Source organism: Convolutriloba macropyga, chromosome 2, assembly GCF_964194025.1.
Source record: "Convolutriloba macropyga chromosome 2, txConMacr16.3, whole genome shotgun sequence".
Taxonomy (NCBI): Eukaryota; Metazoa; Xenacoelomorpha; order Acoela; family Convolutidae; genus Convolutriloba; species Convolutriloba macropyga.
This window is the reverse complement of record NC_134469.1, coordinates 21,354,946-21,375,594: the sequence shown is the minus strand read 5'-3', so window position 1 is coordinate 21,375,594 and position 20,649 is coordinate 21,354,946. Positions and strand designations below refer to the sequence as shown.

Genomic DNA, 20,649 nt, shown 5'->3' with positions numbered 1-20,649 from the left:
GCTATTGTTTTCCTAAATTAGTAAAACAAGAGGTTGAGTTTTTAGTCTGCATTACTGTATGATGTGATATGTTAAACTGCTAAAAATTATTACCACCTTTTTCACAGTAAGATTTTTGATGCGTCTATTTTTTTCTCAAATAGTTAGCTGCTTTTTTGAAACAAAAATTTCCTATTATGAGTATTCAACCGTCAAAACTGAAGAGGTCATTGCTGGAATTTCCATTACCACTGGATCTGTGGCAAAGAGTAAAAAAAAGTTTTTGAAATTTTTGAAATGAGTAGGTTTTTTCGTTCCCTGAAAAATTGTGAAGCATTCCCTCCCTATAACATCAAAAAATACTGATAACAAAAAAAGCGAAATCAACAACTTTCAATTTAAAACTCATCGTTGTCAACAAAAAGAAAATCACAAGCGCTTTTGCACCCAGGCTGAGATGCCAGACGGAAGGAAGCATGTCCAGACCGTCCGAGACAGAAAATGTCTATGTCGAGACGTCTCAGATGAAAAGACCTTATGTCCAGACTTTTGTGTGTCTGCCAGATTTTCGTGCGTTCATGTCCAGACTTTCCTGCGTTTTTTGATGTTTCCAGACTATGTAATTTTGATTGCACGACGCCCTTCTTGTGGGTTCATCTTCAGTCTGGACAAACTTGCTTCTTGCTTCCGTTTGGGTCCTCAAACTGGATTTTTTTCCTTCTTAAACATTATACAAAAGCCGTTTGAATTGTTAGTTAGGTTAAGTCAAGATTTCATAACCCATATTTGCATTAGTCCAACTCCGTCGTTTTGATTCCTAACTTGTGTAGCTAGCAAACTGATATTTGTTTCGACCCCACTTGTGGGGGGAGGAACTATATACTCAAATGGGTTTTTTTGTTCAGACAATTTTGGCCGATTGATATATGCATTGTAGAGAAATGTTAGTGGTATCATTGAAAAGCTCGTCCAGCGTAGAATTCGAAAATAATAGGATTTTTTTGATTTTCGTATTTTTCGAGGAGTTATCGAGGTTTAAAATTTTGTGTGAACATGTGATATTTTGTTCACTTTTAGCATGATTTTGTTCAATTCAGCGTATTTTTTGTTCAAATTAAGGCCTTTCTATAAGAATATTATTTCAAAATTATATTTCATACTTCAAAAGGAAACAAGTTTGTGCTACCAGTAGACCGATGAAAAGGTTAGTTCTGGACTCGTGAGGAAGTTTACTATAAAAAACACACGAATTCAATTTGAGAGGTGTTTTTTTAGAAAATATTTCCTATTTTTATTTTTTTCTAGTCACTTAGGGACTTGTCATTTTCATATCAAGGTTTCGTTAACGAAAAACGTCATTTACAACCAAATGATACCCAATGAACAAACAATTCGTTTTAAAGGCATCGCTCATGTTTTTTTTGTCTTCGACTCAAATTGTTTTCGAAATTTTTAATTACATTTCAATTTCCTTTGAGATTTCACTTAGTTTTGGGGGTCCTATTGCAAAAACTTGCCAACTAAAAGAGCAATTGGCTTTCTATTGTGCATTAGGTAAACTTTTATACAGCATTGAGTGGACAGCTAAAGGCGGTCAAGACTTTAAAAAAAGATTTTCCAAAGTTTTTGTTTGGAAATTAACAGATATTAAACTAATGTTCTTGAATAGTAAGTCCGTGTCATTAACTTTTTCGGACCTTTTTTGTGCAGCAACCAAAAGTAATCTAGTAAACGGTTTTATTTGCTCACTATTGGTTTTATGACTTCGATAACACGATTTTTCGCATTTTCAAACGAAAATTTTGGTTTTTTTTGTAATTTGGTTTCCTTTTGAAGTTTTATCTCATTATCTTTGTATTGGCAGTTCCCATTGGCCTAAACGTTGATGGATCATGGATAAAGTTGTCAGAGAAAAAATATATGGTTAAAATGACTTCGGCACTTTCTTCTCAATTTTCTGCAGCACTTTTTTGGTTTTTGCCCTGGTTTGTCGTTGTTTTCATAATCATAGGATTTTTTGTGATGTCTTGTTAAAAAAAACATTGACAACAAACATCCATGTATTCGAATCGGGGAAAAATGTAGTGTATTTTTTACTTACGTGAAAATATCTTGCATTTAATGGCGGTTAAAACTTTAAAAATATTTTTTTTAGAATTTTTCGGACATTAACCAATCTTAAATTTTCTTAGTGAACAGTAAGTCAGTCTCAGTGGCGCTGGGCCTACATCTTTTCTACCGCAACTAATATAAATAAGTTTTATTTTCTAACTTTTGGTTTTATGACTTCGATGCCATGAGGTTTCCAATTTTTTAAATTTTTTTTGACATTTTTTTGTGATTTTGGTTCACTTTGAAATTTTTTTATATATTATTCTAATAATGATAGTCCTCATTGGCTTAGAAAAAAATGTCAATGGGTCATAGATAAAATTTTAGAGAAAAATTTATGGTTTAAATGGCTTCAACACTTTCTTGCACTTTTCTATTGAATTTTTGGTTTTTACCTGCTTTTGTTGTTGTTTTCACAATCATAAGACTTATTGTGATATCCTATCGATGAATTAATAATGACAAACATCCTTATCTTCTTATCGAGGCAAGTTTTTGCATATTTATTGACTTCCGTTGAGAGCAATTGAATTTAATGGCTGTTAATACTTTTAAAAATTATTTTTTGGATGATAACCATTATCAAACTTATTTTCATGAACTGTAAGTCAGTCTCAGCAATGACGAGACCCTCATTCCTTTTAACCGCAACTAAATTAATCTGGTAAGTGGTTTTATCTGCTAATTAGTGGTTTTATGACTTCGATGCCACGAGTTTTCTAATATTCAAAAAAAATTCAGATTGTTTTTGTAATTTTGGTTCCTTTTGAAATCTTATCTCATTACCCTAATATTGATAGCTCCCACTGGCATATAGAAAACTTCCAATGGATCATAGATAAATTTTCAGAGAAACTCTTATGGTTTAAATATCTTCCACTCTTTCGTCCCGCACATTCCTTCTGATTTTTTTGCTTTTGCATGTATTTGTTGTTGTTTACATAATCATAAGACTTATTGTGATGTTCTTTCGATGACTGATGATTGACAAACATCCTTGCCTTCTCATTGAGGTATAACTTCGCTTGTTTTGTCTGCCGTTGAAATCTATTGAATTTAAAGTTGTTGATATAACGGGTTTTCTCAGAAATTTCGTGGTTTTATTATATTTGTTCATAATTGTTGATTTTTTGAAGAAACCCATTGCTGCTAAAAATTTTGTCTTTTATTGGCTGCGACACTTTTTTTGCTCAAACTTCTCATGAAGATTGAATGAAAGATTTTGCTCAATGCACTTAATTTATAGCGGATAGTATTAAAGTTTAATTATTGTTCGTTCTCAAATGTTTTTATGCTTTTCAGTTTTTGTTCTTTTCGTCAGCTTGTAATTTTTTCTCATCATTGAGAGGTGCCAGTCAATTTATTGTAATTCAAAAGCTATTTTTTCATTGATGTCATGTCGTAACTTATGTTTTGTTTGTTGGACAATATGCTCTTTTTTAAAATTTTGTGGGTGGTCAATAATCGTGTTTTTTTTTCTCCTCTTTTAGCACATTCGCTGAAAAATTTTTGCTTTTGCGTATTTTGGTGTTTGTTTTTTTTTCTCGGAGTCTTTTTATTGGCAGCTCTTGTGAGCGCTGTAATGAGGCATGATATTATGCAATTCAATTAGTAGTTCGGTTTTGTATCTATTTTTTTTTAAAACTCAAACATCTATTTTTAATTATCTCATCACTAGGTTGACAATTAAGTCAAAAATGTAGATGACCTCGGGTCGGAACATCATGTGCGAACGCACATTAACGAGCATCCTTGTTCTACTTTAACATCATTAACTTAGTATCTAACCGTCTTTGCATGATGAGAAGGACCTTTCACATTTTTGTCGCTAGTGTTTCTGAAAATTTCTGACGTAAAATCACCTGCCTTGCAGCCGAGTAGTCCTATAGTGAGGCTGCCCTGAAGCTAATGCTAGGAATTTATCAGATTTTGCTACCCCTAGTAGAGTACAGTCTGAACATTTTTGGCGAATGGCATAGTCTTCGTGCAACTTTCACAATAGATTGTTAACAACTACTGTGACAAGAAGAGCGGGTTCCACGTTTATTTAAATTTATATGATCCTTTTTCCAGGGAAATCTTTTAAATTGTTTATGGTCTTGTATGATTACGAGGAAAGTTGTATGATGGGTAACCCGCGTCTGGCTGACTTCTGATCTAGCCTACAGGAGCGGTACAATTTTAGTTGACACGCTTGTTGAAACAAGTTAATGTTAAAAATGTTGAATTTGAAAATATCTTTGGAAATCGGAGAAACAATAGACGTAAATATGAGTAATTAAATCTGTTGGGTGTTTTATTATTAAAGATGGGATCCTCTCCGCTAATACTGTCCAGCTTAGGAGAACAAATTATTTGAAATCCAAAACACACTAGTGTCCCACTGTTTGTGGTTTCTGAGCCAGGTCAGTTGTTGTACGGAATTTTTGTACGAAGTAGCATCTAACTATCAGGGGGGGGGGGGGGTCGTATGGATTAAGGTCATGAACAGAGAAGATCTGAAAAGTGATATGAGAAAAGTCCCTATCTTAGTCACTTCAACAATCAATAATTTCAAGGTATGTGAGATTTGGGATATCTGTCATGACTCCTTTGGTTACCCATAGTTCGGATATCGACTTCTTTCTGTCTCAATTTGCTCTCTAGCTGAGTCATGCTATCCAAAAGAGAGTGAGTGCTCTTTGCGAAATCTGCCAGTTGTTGTTGGTAGGAATAGATGGGGTTCACAATGGGGCTACCGAGATGGTATTTGGTCGTCGCAGATGATGTTGTAGGAGGTGACGTCATTAGACGCAATCGCATTGTATCCAGCGCTTGGTTCCCTCGAGAGATTGCCCTAATACGGAAATGTTATATCGAATCAATCAGGATCCTAGTCAACTTACACGGTTATATGGTTAGATCGAAAATCTAGTAAAAATAGCTTATTTCAAAAATCTTGCATATCAAGACTATCTGGTAAAGTATTGCATGTCCAGGCCTATCTTGTAGAGTTTTACACTATAAGCGCGTTTTCTTGCAAGGTACTTCCAAGACAACGCTCCATATTTCAAGATCCTACCAGCAATTTTCAAGAACAGCAACGTAAAGTGGGCCAGTGCATATAAAATTTGTATTAGGTAGCTAAAAAGTTCATTTGATTTTTGAAAAAACAAATCGAAAGATACAGATGTCTTTACAGGCCTTATTCCATTGGGCTTCAACTTTAGCTGCCAATTGGATTACAAAATAGTTGATTAGTAATTTTGATCTTTGTGAGGTCAAATTTTTTGTCTGGAGAACCTTAAGTGCGTTTTCATAGCGTTCTTGGTCGATAGTGATCGGTTTTTTGGCTTTGGCACTACGTGTTTTCTCATATTTTGACAACAGTGCTTGGTTTTTATGGTTACGGTTTTAATGAACTCTTGGGGGTTTACCTCCACTTTTTGTTCTTTTCTCTCATCATTAAATCTTATTGATGGTACAGTGTTCTGAGACCTCCGAGCAAGGCATAAGTATAATTATAAAGTGTTCAATTACTGTTTTTCGTGGCATTGGCACTATGTGTTTTCGTTTTGCTTTTTTCTAGACGTGCCTGTTTTTCCGGCTTCTTCTGTGATGTTATCAATAAGTCTCAATAAAAGGACAATAGAGTTTTTTGGGAGTCATCAATGAACTTGTTTTGAGGTGAATAATTAATTCTTTCTATCACACATATGTCGTTTCTGAAAAATTTGACTTGGCTGCTCAATTTTGACTCTTGTCGTTTTTTCTCCAATTTAATAACTTTAAACAATAATTCTTCGTTTTTATTTTGGTTTTGTTGTCTTGTCTCTTTTTCATAATAAAAACTGGTCTCATCAAATTGATTTTTGTGGTGTCCAGATTCCTTTTTTCCGTTTCTGTCCGTTTTTTTTGCATCATACATATGTTTTGCTTAAATAAAAAGCTGAAATTAACGTAAAATGATGACAAATCGGTTGATTGTGTCGTGTTTACTTTGATATTTAATTCATGACTTGTGCATGTATAATCTTAATCATTTTACTACCTTGATTTGAATTTTAAAAACGTCGATATACTTTTCAATGAGGTAAGAGACAGTTTTTGAGCAACAAATTACATCACTCTACTGCTCAGATAGTGTTGTGGACGTCACTTGTTGCTACATGCTCTATGGCTGTCTGACTAGTCAATTCATAAATTTTTCTCATAAAATTAAAATCTAAACGCCAAATCTGCATAACAAAAATAGCTGTAATATAAATTGGATAATCTTATAACTTTGTCTCTTGAAGGACATGAGTGCCTGAAGTTTGATAAGAAAAACTGCAAGGAAATCGATTTCAGAATCTCATTTTCGTTATAAGAGAAAAATAGGAATTTACTTGGCGAAATGGTTTTTCCAGCCCAAAAAAAAAAATGTTTTTCTTTTGTATTCCTTTTTAAATTAAATTAATTGTACATTTTTGTCTGTTTCGATTCAAAAAAAGTATTCAAGATCATGCTAACCCCGTTGGTATATATATATATATATATATATATATATATATATGTATGTATATTATATATATATATATATATATATATATATATATATATATATATATATATAAAATATATATATATATATATATATATATATATATATATATAAATGTGTGTGTGTGTGTTCGTGTCCCAATTTGCTAAGAAGTTACATTTAAATAACAAAGCGTGATCGACACTTTTTAATTAAATTATTTCCTATCTACTTTGATTTTGTAGACATTTCAGTCAAGTAATCGCATGAGCGAGGTTGAGCAATATGCGCAAACACACATTTCAAAGTCTCTTTCTTATGTTTTCAGCGTCAGTTTAACCTTAGTTTTGTTTGGTTTTGCTTTTTCAGAACTTTTTATCGAAAAGTTTTGTTTTTGGCTGCCCATACGATGTTTGTAGTGTTCTCTGTAAACTTTACATTTGTCACCACTTCATATGAGTAAAGATCTTGACACAAATTCTCAGAAACAATCTCACGTAAATGCAGAAACTACAATCTTGGTTTTCCACTGATCGTTGGGAAACGTAATTTTACTCCCTTATTTATTTATTCTGGCAACTTTTATATGTCATTTGAATTTAAAACCAGAAAATGTTTCATAATTAGTGAAATTAGTTTTTTAGAGCAGAAATTATGCAATTTTAACTTTCTCACAATTATCAAGATCACAAGTTGATCTTGTCGGACGATGTTTAGGTTGTAATTTGTTCTATGTTTGTTTTCGAAGACAAGGCACGAAATTTACAATACAAAGAACCGAGTTTTCAAGAGCTTAGAAAAATTTTTCTTGGTGAAATTGAAGCGAACTAAATGCTATCCTGAATCCATTTGCTCTCTCTTTATACAAATCGAACGCCAATTTTTTTCCATTGCAATCCCGGCTTCAGATCCAGACCGAAAACGCCTCTGATCAGACCGTCCCAGACAAAAGCGAACTCTGATCACATCGACTCAGATTGAATTGTTCTCTGATTAGAATATCGTGCGCTCGAAATTGCATGTGCGCTTAAAGTGCGCTCCAGAACCTCCATTGATCAGACTATTGTGCTCAAATTCAAGGCACCTCATACTGAAGTATGCTCGAATTTGCCTCTAATCAGACTGAAGTGCGCTCAAAATTGCCTATGATCAGACTAAAGTGCGCTTGAAATTGCCTCAGATTAAACTAAAATGCGTTCAAAATACTCTGATCAGAGAACCGTTTCGAACATGAACGAATCTCTCAATATCTCTTCAGTATATTCATTTCATGAAAGTTGATGTTCTCAATCACTTATTGAACTAATGAAAAGCCAATTCTATAAGTGTTGCTAATGAAAAGACAAGTGCCGAAAAAAAATTATTGAGCATGCCAATAATTCATGTTTGAAGTAGATGAATTCATGTTTGCAGTTTTGAATAGATTAACATAGACAGCTTTGCATAAAAACGTCTTGATCTAGTGTTTACAAATCTTTTTATGAGGGTCCGGCAGTTGCTATCATCTGGACCACTTGGTTCTGGTCAAGCCCATCGGACTTTCAATGATTTTTTGATCAGAATGCTGCGGTATTGTTGACTCTTAGCAGAGACAACATCTGTCAGTAAAAAAGCAACAAAAGTTGAAAATTTCACTCGAATTGATCTCTGATAAGACTAGTGTGCGCTTGAAACTGACTCTGATCAGACCATCCCAGGCCGAAGTGACTTTTGATCAGACCAAAGCTCAGACAAAAGTGTGCTCGAAGCCTTTTCCAGACCATGCGCACCAATTTGAGCGCTCGAAGATGGTCTGATCAGAGGTTAGTTCGGTCTGGTCACCTCGACCTGGGAATTGCTCTTTTGAATATTAACCTTACAAGTTTTTACAAGCTTATGTGCAATCTTGCATGATTCTAGCAAAATGTTTGGAAATTAACATCCAGAAGTGACAAAGATGCGATCGAAAATTAGTAAGCCAGAGACCTGAAAATTAAGAAAACTTGTTAAAAGACACGCATGATCTTGAACTTTCACCGACAATCTATTTGTTAAAATACCTCAATACATGAAACATCTGCAAAAGCCTTCTATTATATACATATATTGACGTTTTGTCACATTTCTCAAATACTCACAACTCAGTGCGTTCTGACAGTGGGTTTCTGGGTGAGCTTAAGTTTGAGGAAAGGGGACTTGACATCACAGTGGATGATATCAGTCCAAGTTCCGCTGCAGTCATCTCCCCTCCTAAATCTGCAGTCTTCCAATTTGTCAAAGGAAAGGCAGACCCCTGAACCGAAGACAGACTTTTGAACATGTCTCTGGCTGAAATCTGAAATAGTGACATCTAACACACTCCTGTTGTAACTTTCGACCGGAAAACTAAAAACAAGTATGTTACAACACGAATCTTAATGGCCCGAAGGAATTAGTGCCCTGACGCGAGGGCTCTTAAGAAGGAAGTCCGAGTGGGCTAAGACCTATGCTGTACCTTATTTGTAACTTAATTTAAAAATAATAATAAATCGTTAATCAAGATTAAATTGCTAAGTTGGGCTTTAGCTTTTCACGCCTGATTATTTTTTTACCCTGGGTTCTGTAATAACAACAAACGTCTACATTAATGCAATCACAAAATAAACTTTAGTTTTTTTAAAAAAATAAGAGCAATCTGTTGTTATCATAAAAATCTCAATCATGCTGAATTGCAAAACTTTTTACATCAGCTCATACAGAAATCTTTATTTTTGAAAAAAAATTCACAGAAATTGGGACTCGAACTCAAGTTTATCTACGAAATGAGTAACTCTACCCCCGCCCCGCATAGTACGCATACAGCCCATAAACCCCTCCCCCAATTACCGTATAATATGAGTGGGGCTTCAATTTTGTTGAGCTTTTAATGGGAAAGATCTCCAAAATTTACCTCCGGGTAGTCAAACTTCGGGTTGTAATCAAAAGTGTTTGTGGGTGTCTCAGCTCCACTTTTGGTCGCCATACGTCTCATATCAACCGACGTGTCTTGTCCAGTACTTGTTGAGGAATTTGGCAATAGTTTCTCTTTACGCAATGCGAGGGAACCGTAAGAAGGTTGCGTTGACTTAGCGTACTCTCTGAGAGATTTTATCTTATGTTCCAGCTTCTCGTTCACACTCTCTTGTGAGGCCAGCTTGCTGCTCAGTTGCTGCACATCCACCTGAAAAGCCAGGAGTGAATAAAATTCCCGCTTCAAAATTATTCTCATCGCGAAATAACTTCTTGGAAGTTTGCTCGATCTCCTGGTTATTTTGTTTTGTTTTTCCTGGTCTGAGAGAAAGTTTTTCCCGGTATGCTATTGTGTATTTTGGGCTGTTTTGTTTAATCGGATCAAATCAATTCTGGGTCCGATAGTTCGGTTGATTTGTCCAAATCAAAGGACCCTATAGAGCCTCTGGCCTCTGATCAGAAGATCCAAGTGGTTCAGCCTCATACAGCTAATATGTGGTCCAAACACAACTCAATAACAAAAACCTTTTTCGATAGACATTGGTTAGCAGTGAATTTGTTTTGGCATTATTTTTGTGTTTTTGCATCTTTATTTGGTTTGGCACTCAATAGAATGCTTATTACCACTTCGTTTGTTGATAACAAAAGATGATTAATTTTATGAAATGGGAAAAATTTTCAACTTTGGTATAAATCCTTGGAAAATATGGTGGTGAAATTTTTAAAAATGGTGAATAAGCAATACCACTTACTGGCTGATGTGTAGATAGTTTGTGTGTTTTTGTTTTGTTTTTTTTCGATTTCCTCTCCGCTGAATTTAAACGAATAATCCAAATTCAAAAAAATATTGAAGCTGTTAAAAAGTAACATTTTTTTCTTCCTATTATTTATTGTTTTTAACTGTGCAAACTTTTTGTTGAATAAAACCAAAGATAATGTTTGACGTACGCGCGAAAAGTTGCAGCTCTTGTGTCGACATACTACTCAGATGAATCTTCACCCAATTCACCTAATAAACAACTCTGTTTTGCACAGATCACCAGTTGATGATCGCCATAACCAGCTATTAGTTCTGCTCAAAGTTGCAAGTTTAGGTTACTGAACAAAATTTCTACAAACGACAACAAAATTGAGGAGGGAAAAGTTGGTTTTCCGGGCAACACAAAATAAAAAGCATAGTACGAACGTTACGCGAGTCTATCGTACCCGTAGTCAGGTTTTCATCAGTTGAGAACGCTCTTCTAATCCTATTTTGTATTCCTCTCAAGTTTTGTGTCGTTGTGTAAAAAAATTTTAACGACATGGAGCGCTCTGTTTGTGCGCTCTAGCAACTGGAAAACAATAAGTACAGCTGTTACCGCGTAAATGAGCAACGCTATTTAAAAAACCAGCGAGAAAGTTTTATTACGTAATTTCTTAACCATGTAAGCCTTATATCCGTTCTTTTATACGTAGAAAGCTCCGAAAATTTCGTTTAAGGTAACTTTCGTTGAGCCGACTAATAAACTGAATCGACTGCGCTCTTTTTAGGCTGAATCTTTTTATCTTTCGAAAAATTTTCGATGACCGATTTGAGCCAAAAATTGGCGCAGACAACATACCAGCTAACAAATACAGATAGATTTGCCGAGCTTTTATGATGTGCTTTTGCCTTGATCCGTTTGAACACAGTTGACTATCTCTAAGAATTTAAACTTGCGATAGAGTGTATCCACCTAACTTCTGGTGTCGCGAGATCTGTGGTTCGAATAACGAACAATCGACCTGAATTGTTGTGATTAAATTGATAATTAGATGTGGTGAGCTACAATGCGAGACTACAAACAGCGCTCTTTCATCTGCATTTTCCCACCTAGACTGGCTAGGTGAACTGGACCACATTTATTTGTGCATCATTATCTTTCGTCTCGGTGGGCGGGGGACACAGCCTTATGTGCACGACGTATGTGCTAGACGACATTCAGTTGTGAAAAGAATGAGTTCCTTCTAAACAGACAATGTGTTGACATTTCACCTATACCCGGAGTCTGCCCAGATGAGTTTTCTGGCAACAGTGACCTCAACGCTACCATCAAACAGTTTCAAAGCCACCTTGGTTCAACAGGATGATACTGTGTGTCAATAGGAACTACAGCAGAGCCAATAACAAGTAGTATGATAACAGAAAACCCTAGAGAAGTCACAGTGGAAAGTGTAGCCACCTCTACAGGACTTGCGTCAACTACCGGAGGACAGGAAAAAACTTCCGCAGGTTCGTCAACAACTGCTGCAGGGATCTTGCTAAAAGCAGGCGGACTTGCATCAGATACCAGAGGAAGATAAGGCGAGTCAGAGGTTCAGACCGTCAAAAAACAATAAGACTCAATCAAACTTTCACCAAATCTTCTCTAGTGCATTAAATTGAATCTTGTAGCCGGCAAATCTAGCTAACTCTATTTTTGTACTAATAATATACACACTTTTTCAGGTAATTTTCACTGGTCACCTATAACTCCCCTTAAAATTTTTTTTGAAAAAAAACCTTGATCTAGAAATAATCAAATTGCGGTGTTTTTTGCTGTTCGTGATTTAAAAGCGTACCATAAAAAATATTGAAAAAATTGACCAATCATAAGAAACTTTTGTCTCTAACAAGTTAAAGAAAACTGTATTAATTGTCAATGCATAATTGCATAAAGTTTTGTGCAAGATTTGAGAAAATAAGTTCAAGTTGCTCAAGTTTTTAAATTTTGCCAAAAAAATCGAATACTTGATTTTGGTCACATTTGCGCTAATTTTGGGATTTACCGCATAATTTTGGATCTATCTACATCAAAAGAATAAATCAGCATAATTAAAGGAAAAGAACTGAAAGTCGAATCTCTGATTATAATTTCAGATTTTGAGCGAGTTTTCAGTCAATGATGTACTGAAAAAAGATTATCTGTATTCATCCTCGCTGCTAGTTCACTTCATCACACCATAAAAACTGCGCCTCAAGTAACACAAAATCGTTACAAGCGTAACGTTTACGCATTAACAGAATTAAGTTTCAACTCTAACGCTTTGAAATCAGAAAAACCGCGCAATTTCGATTGAGTCACTTCTTTTGTGATGAAAATAGGCTATTTATATGGCATGATGTAGTGAACAATTCGCTTTCACGTCATCGAAGTAACAACAATAAGCCTTTAACACCTTCGCAGCTTATTGCAGTGCTTGAAAAGCATCAGGAGCGTATAGAAGCCATGGTGTATTGCCCCAGAGATGGAACTCCTGATAGTTAATCAGCTCAAGCGTAGTACTCTAGTTACCATCCATATAGTGAAAGACATTGTGTCTAGACAGAAACAAAAAGATCCAAGTTTATTTAAAGAGGACAGAACGTTACATCAGAAGCTTGCGCTTGAGCTGAAAACACTTACAATAGTGTTAGCAGATAAGGACAACCTCCGGCCCTCGATAAAATACTCCCGACTGTAAAAACTTTCTAGGCGCCGTCGTGAAACGCTTCGCACCCGTCCAGTGTTCGAGGAGGCGAAACTCACTCAAGACTTTGATAACCTGAATGTTTCTTAGTCTTGCATTGTTGTGGAAGTCTGCCCGCTGACTGGCGGTGTGACTTAGTTTACTCACGAGTTTGGCAAGAGTACACAGCCTTGTCTCACACCTCTTTCGAGAAGAAACTTGTACTTTTGATCTAATACGCCTTCCGCACCAGAATGTATATTCCAGATCAGGCTTCTCATTGGGTTCATTGGGTTATTGACCTGTTTAATCTGATCTTTGGCAAGATATGCCGAGACTCATTGAAGTATGACAAGGAAGTCCTCGTGCACCTTGCATACGCTGATGACCAAGTTCTCCTCACTAGCAGTCAGTCGGAATTGAAAGAAAAGCTCGCACTATTCAAAGAAGAAGTAGTGAAAGCAGGCATGGAAATTACCATCCCAAAAACAGAAATAATGGTAGTGAGTACTGAAGCCACTAACCAACTGCACTCAGATATTGGAATTGACGGAAAAAAACTGAAAGTGATGTCGGAGTTTAATTACCTCGGCAGTATATTAACCACTGACTCTGATATCAGTAAAGCAGTTGGCTGCAAAAAGGCTAGATTGACAATTGTAAAGCTCAGCGCAGCATTAGTCATTGGGACACTCAGGTTGAAAACAAAGTGTCGACTAATAGAAATCTTTGTAAAGCCAATTCTGTTATATGGCCTTGAAACCAGCATCACGAGAAAAACTGATATAGAGAAAATGAGTGCCGTGCTAAATAAAGCACGAAGAATGGTCATGAAAATAAATGACAAACGTGTGATGCCAGTAAAGGAATTGAGCGAAGCTGTCCCTCTGAAGGACATAGAGAACGAATTGGTGGTCAGAAGGGCCAATCTTTGGGTGAGCCTTGACAATCTAAAAGTCCCTAAGCTACTTTCGACTTGTAAAAGCCAAAAGACATACACCAAAGACTTGCTAAGAACACTCAAAAACGACTTAAAGAGGCTAAAATTCGCCAATATTGAAGAGTGGATCAAGAAACCGAAGTCGATGAAATATTCAGACAAGGTTGATACCACCATAAAATCTGTAGGCGAAAGACCACAGATAGTAGAGTGTTCTATGAAAAATTGTAGTCGCATGTTTGCAACTACAAGGGAAATGAAGAGGCATGTGAGAACCAATCATGATGTAACAACAATGGAGTCGGAATTAGACCCAGAAATGATCGTAATACCAACAACAACACCGCTTTGCTGCCCCTTGAGTGGCTGTAATAAGTCATACAAGACAGCAGGCTGGTTAAAAGCTCACATGAGAAATGCACACCCGCAATGCGTGGTAGTGGAAAGTGATATGAAAGTAGCAATTACTCGAGAATCAGCCGCACAAGCAAGCTCAGATATATCTGTGGACATTAGCAGTCAAGTGTTTCATTGCCCGAAATGTGCTCGACATTACAATGTCAAGAAGACCCTGGTGAATCATTGTTACGAGAAACATGGCTGGTCCTACAGTAAAGGCAGAGAGGTCGGAAGGAGAGGGACTAGAGGCTCTCAACCCGAAGACTCTCCTCTACCTAGAGATCCGGATAATCCGTCGCCCCGTCTCACGGGAGTCAAAGCACCTGATCTGATCAGTCTCTTGTTGCAAACCCTCAAAGGTCTGATGACTACACACCGGCAGTCGGGTAGCTTTTCGCTGCCTACCAATGGGAGGGACCACCACTCACGAGTTACGGGTTAGTTTGCGGTTGGCCCTCGCCAATAGCGTTTTACTAAATATTTTGCTCTCACCTTTTTTGAGTTATTCACTGCCGTCCATTTTTCGCAGCTTATCTGGTTTCATTATATGTTTCCGTCCCTTTGTCTCCGTTTTGCCGTAACATTAGTATTCCCCTTTTATCTATTGTATGATGTAGCATGTTGAGTTTTGCTGTAGTAAATTGTTTTTCTGCTTGTATGCAAGTGGGTTGTTTAGTCTCGTTCATTGCTATGGTGTGATTTAAGTTCCTAGTGGAGTTACAGCTGGTTTGCTTCGTGACCTTCGCCACACTTGTTTGCTAGCAAATTTTTGTAGCTTGATTAATTTTGTTAGTATACACTTTTGCTTTCTGAGTGTGCTGGTTTGCTAGGGTTTGATTTAAGTTTGTTCTGTAGTTACGGCTATTAAACATCCTGATCTTTTTGACTTTTGTAACACGACGTCATTGCCGTAAATTGTTTTAACATTGGTAGATAAAGCCCCATAATGACTTGTGCTAAAGTGCCTGGCAGTAGCTTTTCTCCTTCTTTCGAAGGTGTGACTTAAGATTGTTCTGGAGTTATGGTTAGTTTCTTTGGTTGAGTTTGTTGCTGCAGTTTGCTAGCATTGTTCTCCCCGCCTCCTCACTTGATTTATTTTGGTAGTATACGCTTTGTTTTCTGAGTATGGTGGTTTGCTAGGGTAAGACTTAAGTTTGTTCTGGAGTCACGGCTTTTAAATTTCCTGACCTTTTCGACTTTTGGTTATACTACGTTGTTGCCGTAAATTATTTTGATATTGGCAGAAAAAGCCTCATAATGACTTTTGCTAATTTGCCTGGCAGTAGCTTCTCTTTTTTTTCAAGGGTGTGACTTAAATTCGTTTTGGAGTTACGGCTAGTTTCTTTGGTTGAGTGTGTTGCTGTGCTCTGCTAGCATTGTTCTCCCCGCCTCCTTGCTTGACTAATTTTGGTAGTATACGCTTTTATTTTCTGAGTATGGTGATTTGCTAGGGTATTACTTAAGTCGTTCTGGAGTTACGGCTATTAAATTTCTTGACCTTTTCGACATTTGGTTATACTACGTCGTTGGCGTAAATTGTTTTGATATTGGTAGTTAAAGACCCATAATGACTTGTGCTAGTTTGACTGGCAGTAGCTTCTCTCCCTCTTTCAATGGTGTGACTAAAGTCTGTTCTGGAGTTACGGCTAGCTGCTTTGGTTGAGTTTGTTGATGTGATCTGCTAGCATTGTTCTCCCCAACTCCTCGTTTGATTAATTTTGGTAGTATACGCTTTGTTTTCTGAGTATGGTGGTTTGCTAGGGTAAGACTTAAGTTTGTTCTGGAGTCACGGCTTTTAAATTTCCTGACCTTTTCGACTTTTGGTTATACTACGTTGTTGCCGTAAATTATTTTGACATTGGCAGAAAAAGCCTCATAATGACTTTTGCTAATTTGCCTGGCAGTAGCTTCTCTTTTTTTTCAAGGGTGTGACTTAAATTCGTTTTGGAGTTACGGCTAGTTTCTTTGGTTGAGTGTGTTGCTGTGCTCTGCTAGCATTGTTCTCCCCGCCTCCTTGCTTGACTAATTTTGGTAGTATACGCTTTTATTTTCTGAGTATGGTGATTTGCTAGGGTATTACTTAAGTCGTTCTGGAGTTACGGCTATTAAATTTCTTGACCTTTTCGACATTTGGTTATACTACGTCGTTGCCGTAAATTATTTTGATATTGGCAGAAAAAGCCTCATAATGACTTTTGCTAATTTGCCTGGCAGTAGCTTCTCTTTTTTTCAAGGGTGTGACTTAAATTCGTTTTGGAGTTACGGCTAGTTTCTTTGGTTGAGTGTGTTGCTGTGCTCTGCTAGCATTGTTCTCCCCGCCTCCTTGCTTGACTAATTTTGGTAGTATACGCTTTTATTTTCTGAGTATGGTGATTTGCTAGGGTATTACTTAAGTCGTTCTGGAGTTACGGCTATTAAATTTCTTGACCTTTTCGACATTTGGTTATACTACGTCGTTGGCGTAAATTGTTTTGATATTGGTAGTTAAAGACCCATAATGACTTGTGCTAGTTTGACTGGCAGTAGCTTCTCTCCCTCTTTCAATGGTGTGACTAAAGTCTGTTCTGGAGTTACGGCTAGCTGCTTTGGTTGAGTTTGTTGATGTGATCTGCTAGCATTGTTCTCCCCAACTCCTCGTTTGATTAATTTTGGTAGTATACGCTTTTGTTTTCTGAGCATGGTGGTTTGCTAGGGTGTGCTTCAAGTTTGTTCTGGAGTTACGGCTATTAAATTTCCGGACCTTTTCTACGTTTGGTTATACTACGTCGTTGCCGTAAATTGTTTTAATATTGGTAGATAAAGCCCCAAAATGATTTGTGCTAGTGTGCCTGGCAGTAGCTTCTATCCTTCTTTCTAGGGTGTGATTTAAGTTTATTCTGGAGTTATGGCTAGTTTCTTTGGTTAAGTTTGTTGCTGTTGTCTGCTAGCATGGTTCTCCCCGCACTCTCGCTAGTGGCTTACAGTCTCCCGCATGTATTATCCCGGCTTTCGGTTGCGTCCGCGCTACTCTTTTGAGGTTTCCGTTCCGTCCTCATTGTTCCTCTCCTCGTTGTGCGTAGTTCACCGACATTTCGGTCCCGCTCTGTACTGTTTTTCCGCTTTGTCGCGCGCCATAGGCCCGACGTTTCCGTCCCACCCGTTCCTTTGTACTGCTTTTTAATGCGCTGTTGGTCCGACGTTCCCAATTCTCCGACCAGTTTCCCGTTGCGTTGTGCGCTACTCGTTCCGCGTCTCTTCCCGTTCTTTCCCGTGTCGCGCTTTTGCGCTCACTGTTCTTTTTTTTTCGCCGGGTACTACTGTACTCGACGATCAACTTTGGTTTTCGAAGGTTTGCTAGGCAAAATTTCATAAAAGGGTTCGAGTTAACTCCTTTGTGTTTTGAGTGTGAACATGCCCTCTATTGATGAATTAAACTTTTGATTCATGTTCTGATAAAATCATGGCGACATTGCAGAACAAATTCAACAAACTTTATAGTGCGAAGGCAAAATTAGAGGTTGAACTTGAGCAAGACAGAAAAGTTAAGGCCGAACGTCTGATTGTAAAACTCAAAGATGCTTTACTAGAGTAGTTGATAAGAATGAAGCGCTCTTTGATCTAGCACAAAAGATTGAAAATCCAGATGCTGCCTGTAAGAACCTTGAAAAATGGTTAGAGACTGTAAATAAGAAAACTGACGGGTTCATTGTTGCTGCTCGAGGGTTTCGCTCTCAAATTCACAATCTATTCCCAATTTAGATGGTCAAGTTGAGGTTAACATCAACCTCCTTGTCCATGAGCCGCAGGAACCAAGTAGTAGAACCAATGTAACCAATAATGCACATGTTGCAAACAACATAATGCAAGAGCAGCAACAGCCTCATTATACGCCTCCAACGCCACCAATAAACTTTGGTATGCCAAATCAAATAAACGCCAAAAACGCAGCCCGACAACTGTCTCAAGCAACAATGCACTTCGGCATTTTACTGTTAGATCACTAATTCCCTCGAAGGTTGAGCATGCCGGGACAGTTGAATTTAGTCAGACCTCCCGGTTCGCCACCTTTAAACGCACTCGCTATTGCTCCGCTAGCATCTAATCCAACACAAGCACAAATAAATGTACATGCCTCCATCCCCCGTTCTAAACCCCGTACCACCGCCTTTCCCGTTAATCCGACCAGCATTCCGTTTTGCTCCTTCGCCGCCACAAGCACTCCCACTACACGCCAGTAACCCCGTGGCAAATAATGTCAATCCGTTACCTCTTTCTCCGCCTGCACAGTTAATTTCGTCCGCAAACAATTTTGTACTACGATTAATTCATCCACCGCCGCCACAAAAGAGGTACCTGCCCCAAAATTTTTTCCCATAACCCACGCAGCTTCTGTTCCTACGGATCCAAACATCTGGCAATTCCCGCAGCAGTCCCATCTTATGTGTTACCACTTGTAGGTAAATTTGTAATTTTAAACACCGCACAACCGGTCCCGTTAAGCAAACCTCAAGTCTCTACTTCTCTCCCCTCCTTTTTTCATGTACAAGCTGCAACAAGGTCCCAAAGTCACGTAACATCAGACTTCAAGCAACCGAATCCAGTTAGTTCTTCCTCAGGTACCGCCTCCCTTTTGTTACTCCAATCTTTCCGCCACCGTATGGAGCTACCGTTCCGAACCCGGTGTGTTGGGGTGGCGCAACGCATCCTACACCTTCTGCTCTTTCTTTGGACTCCGCGGATTTGATAAAACGGTTGGCGGACGCAATCACTTGCAAGAAGAACAATCCATTGCCCGAGTGGAAGTTGTCAGAGTACAATGGTGATCCCCTGCAGTGGCATGAATGATTTGGACAATTTTAAAGCGCCACAGACTCACAGTCCTTGAGTGATGATGTCAAGTTAACGTACTTAAAAACTGTTGTTACTGGAAAAGCCCAGGCCTTAGTCAGTGCACACTAAGACAAACTCAGCTCTTTTCCACCACTTAAGATGCACAATATCGATAACATCATAAACTATTCTGCAATATTTTCAGGTCTTGTTGGGGTCTTCAAATCACCTCATATGACTCGGACCCTAATAGCGCCTCGATTTTTAACACGGCAGTGCAAAAATTGCCGCTCAATTTCAATGAGTCTTGGTCACTTTTCGCGGTCCAAAAGCAATGGGTAAAACCGACACCCCTTGACTTCAATGACTGGTTGAAGCAAGAAGCCGAGGCTCACAACTTAATGAAACAAACATTATCAAAGGTAAAAACTGAGGATATCACCAACTCAGTAGTCAAGGCCAAAGTTTCCTCAAGAATTTTTGCTTCTAATGTGCAAACTAAGGGCACCCAGAGACCAGCCTTTACATCAGAATCGCCTCCAACCCCTCGCTGCATTGTCTGTAAAGGTAACCACCGCAAATGGGAGTGTCGGGTATTTAAAGAAAAATCCCCCACTCAGCAATCAAAGGTAGTGGCGGAAGCAAAACTGCGCTTTTCATGTTTGAGAGAAAAGCATACGTACAGGCAGTGCCCGAAACCTAGGAAATGCAGGAAGCACAGTTGCAACAGCTCCCATAATACACTTCTCCATAGAGCTGAGAGGATTTATCCATCAGAATCTCCTTCAACCAACAACAATAATAACTCTAATGCTGGCGCAAGTCAAAATAAACCTTCTAATGTCCAATCATCAAATAAGACCACTAATTTGACATCTGTGAGTAATGTGAAAGGCCTCCTTCCTGAATTACAGTTGACGGGCTCTTCCGGTAAATATACCACGCCTTTAGTTTTACTCGAAGCCGCTTGCAGTAACTCTTGGATGTCCAATAGTCTTGCAAAAAGACTTGGTTGGCACGGAACAGCATTGAAACTAACAGTCAATGTCATAAATACCGAGGAACTTGTAGACACTAAATTAAATGAACTTACTGTAACACCACGCAACAACCAAGCATTTGAACCATTTAAAGTCAGTCCTTATGTAAAGGAAGATTTAAACGTAGGCGCCGATGCGATCAACATTAAAGCACTTCAAGAAATTTACCCGTGCCGAGCAGTTCTAGACCCGGTTACATATTGCTATGGAAACATCGAGATGATACTTGAACAGAATGTGTATCATGCCATCCGCCCGTTAGAGTACTTCGCTGCCGAAGAGAAGTGCTCGCCATTTGCTGTTCGCTTGAACATAGGTTGGGTTCTAAGCGGCCCTCTACCGTCGTCTTCGGGTTTATTCTCGACTTGTTTTAAAACAAATATGGAGCAGGACTTTGAACTTGCTTGTCAGGTAAAATCTTGGTACGACATGGAGTCGTACGCCACACAGAAGCA

The 20,649-nt window shown here is 38.0% G+C and overlaps 1 protein-coding gene across 3 annotated transcripts in view; it reads right to left on the bottom strand.

Moving 5' to 3' along the window:
- Window positions 1-4,298: 4,298 nt before the first annotated feature.
- Window positions 4,299-20,649, bottom strand: part of LOC142357984 (uncharacterized) — a 126,396-nt gene continuing 110,045 nt past the window's right edge. For 2 of the 3 annotated variants that reach the window (XM_075409472.1, XM_075409466.1), the window contains exons 12-14: window positions 9,501-9,770; window positions 8,710-8,906; window positions 4,299-4,927 (exon numbers count right to left, since the gene is read on the bottom strand). In XM_075409472.1, the coding sequence (XP_075265587.1) occupies window positions 4,645-4,927; window positions 8,710-8,906; window positions 9,501-9,770 (750 nt within the window). In that variant the 3' untranslated portion in view covers window positions 4,299-4,644. Of the gene's footprint in view, window positions 4,928-7,977; window positions 8,191-8,709; window positions 8,907-9,500; window positions 9,771-20,649 lie in introns of those variants that run through there. The other variant, XM_075409479.1, reaches the window with a different exon arrangement.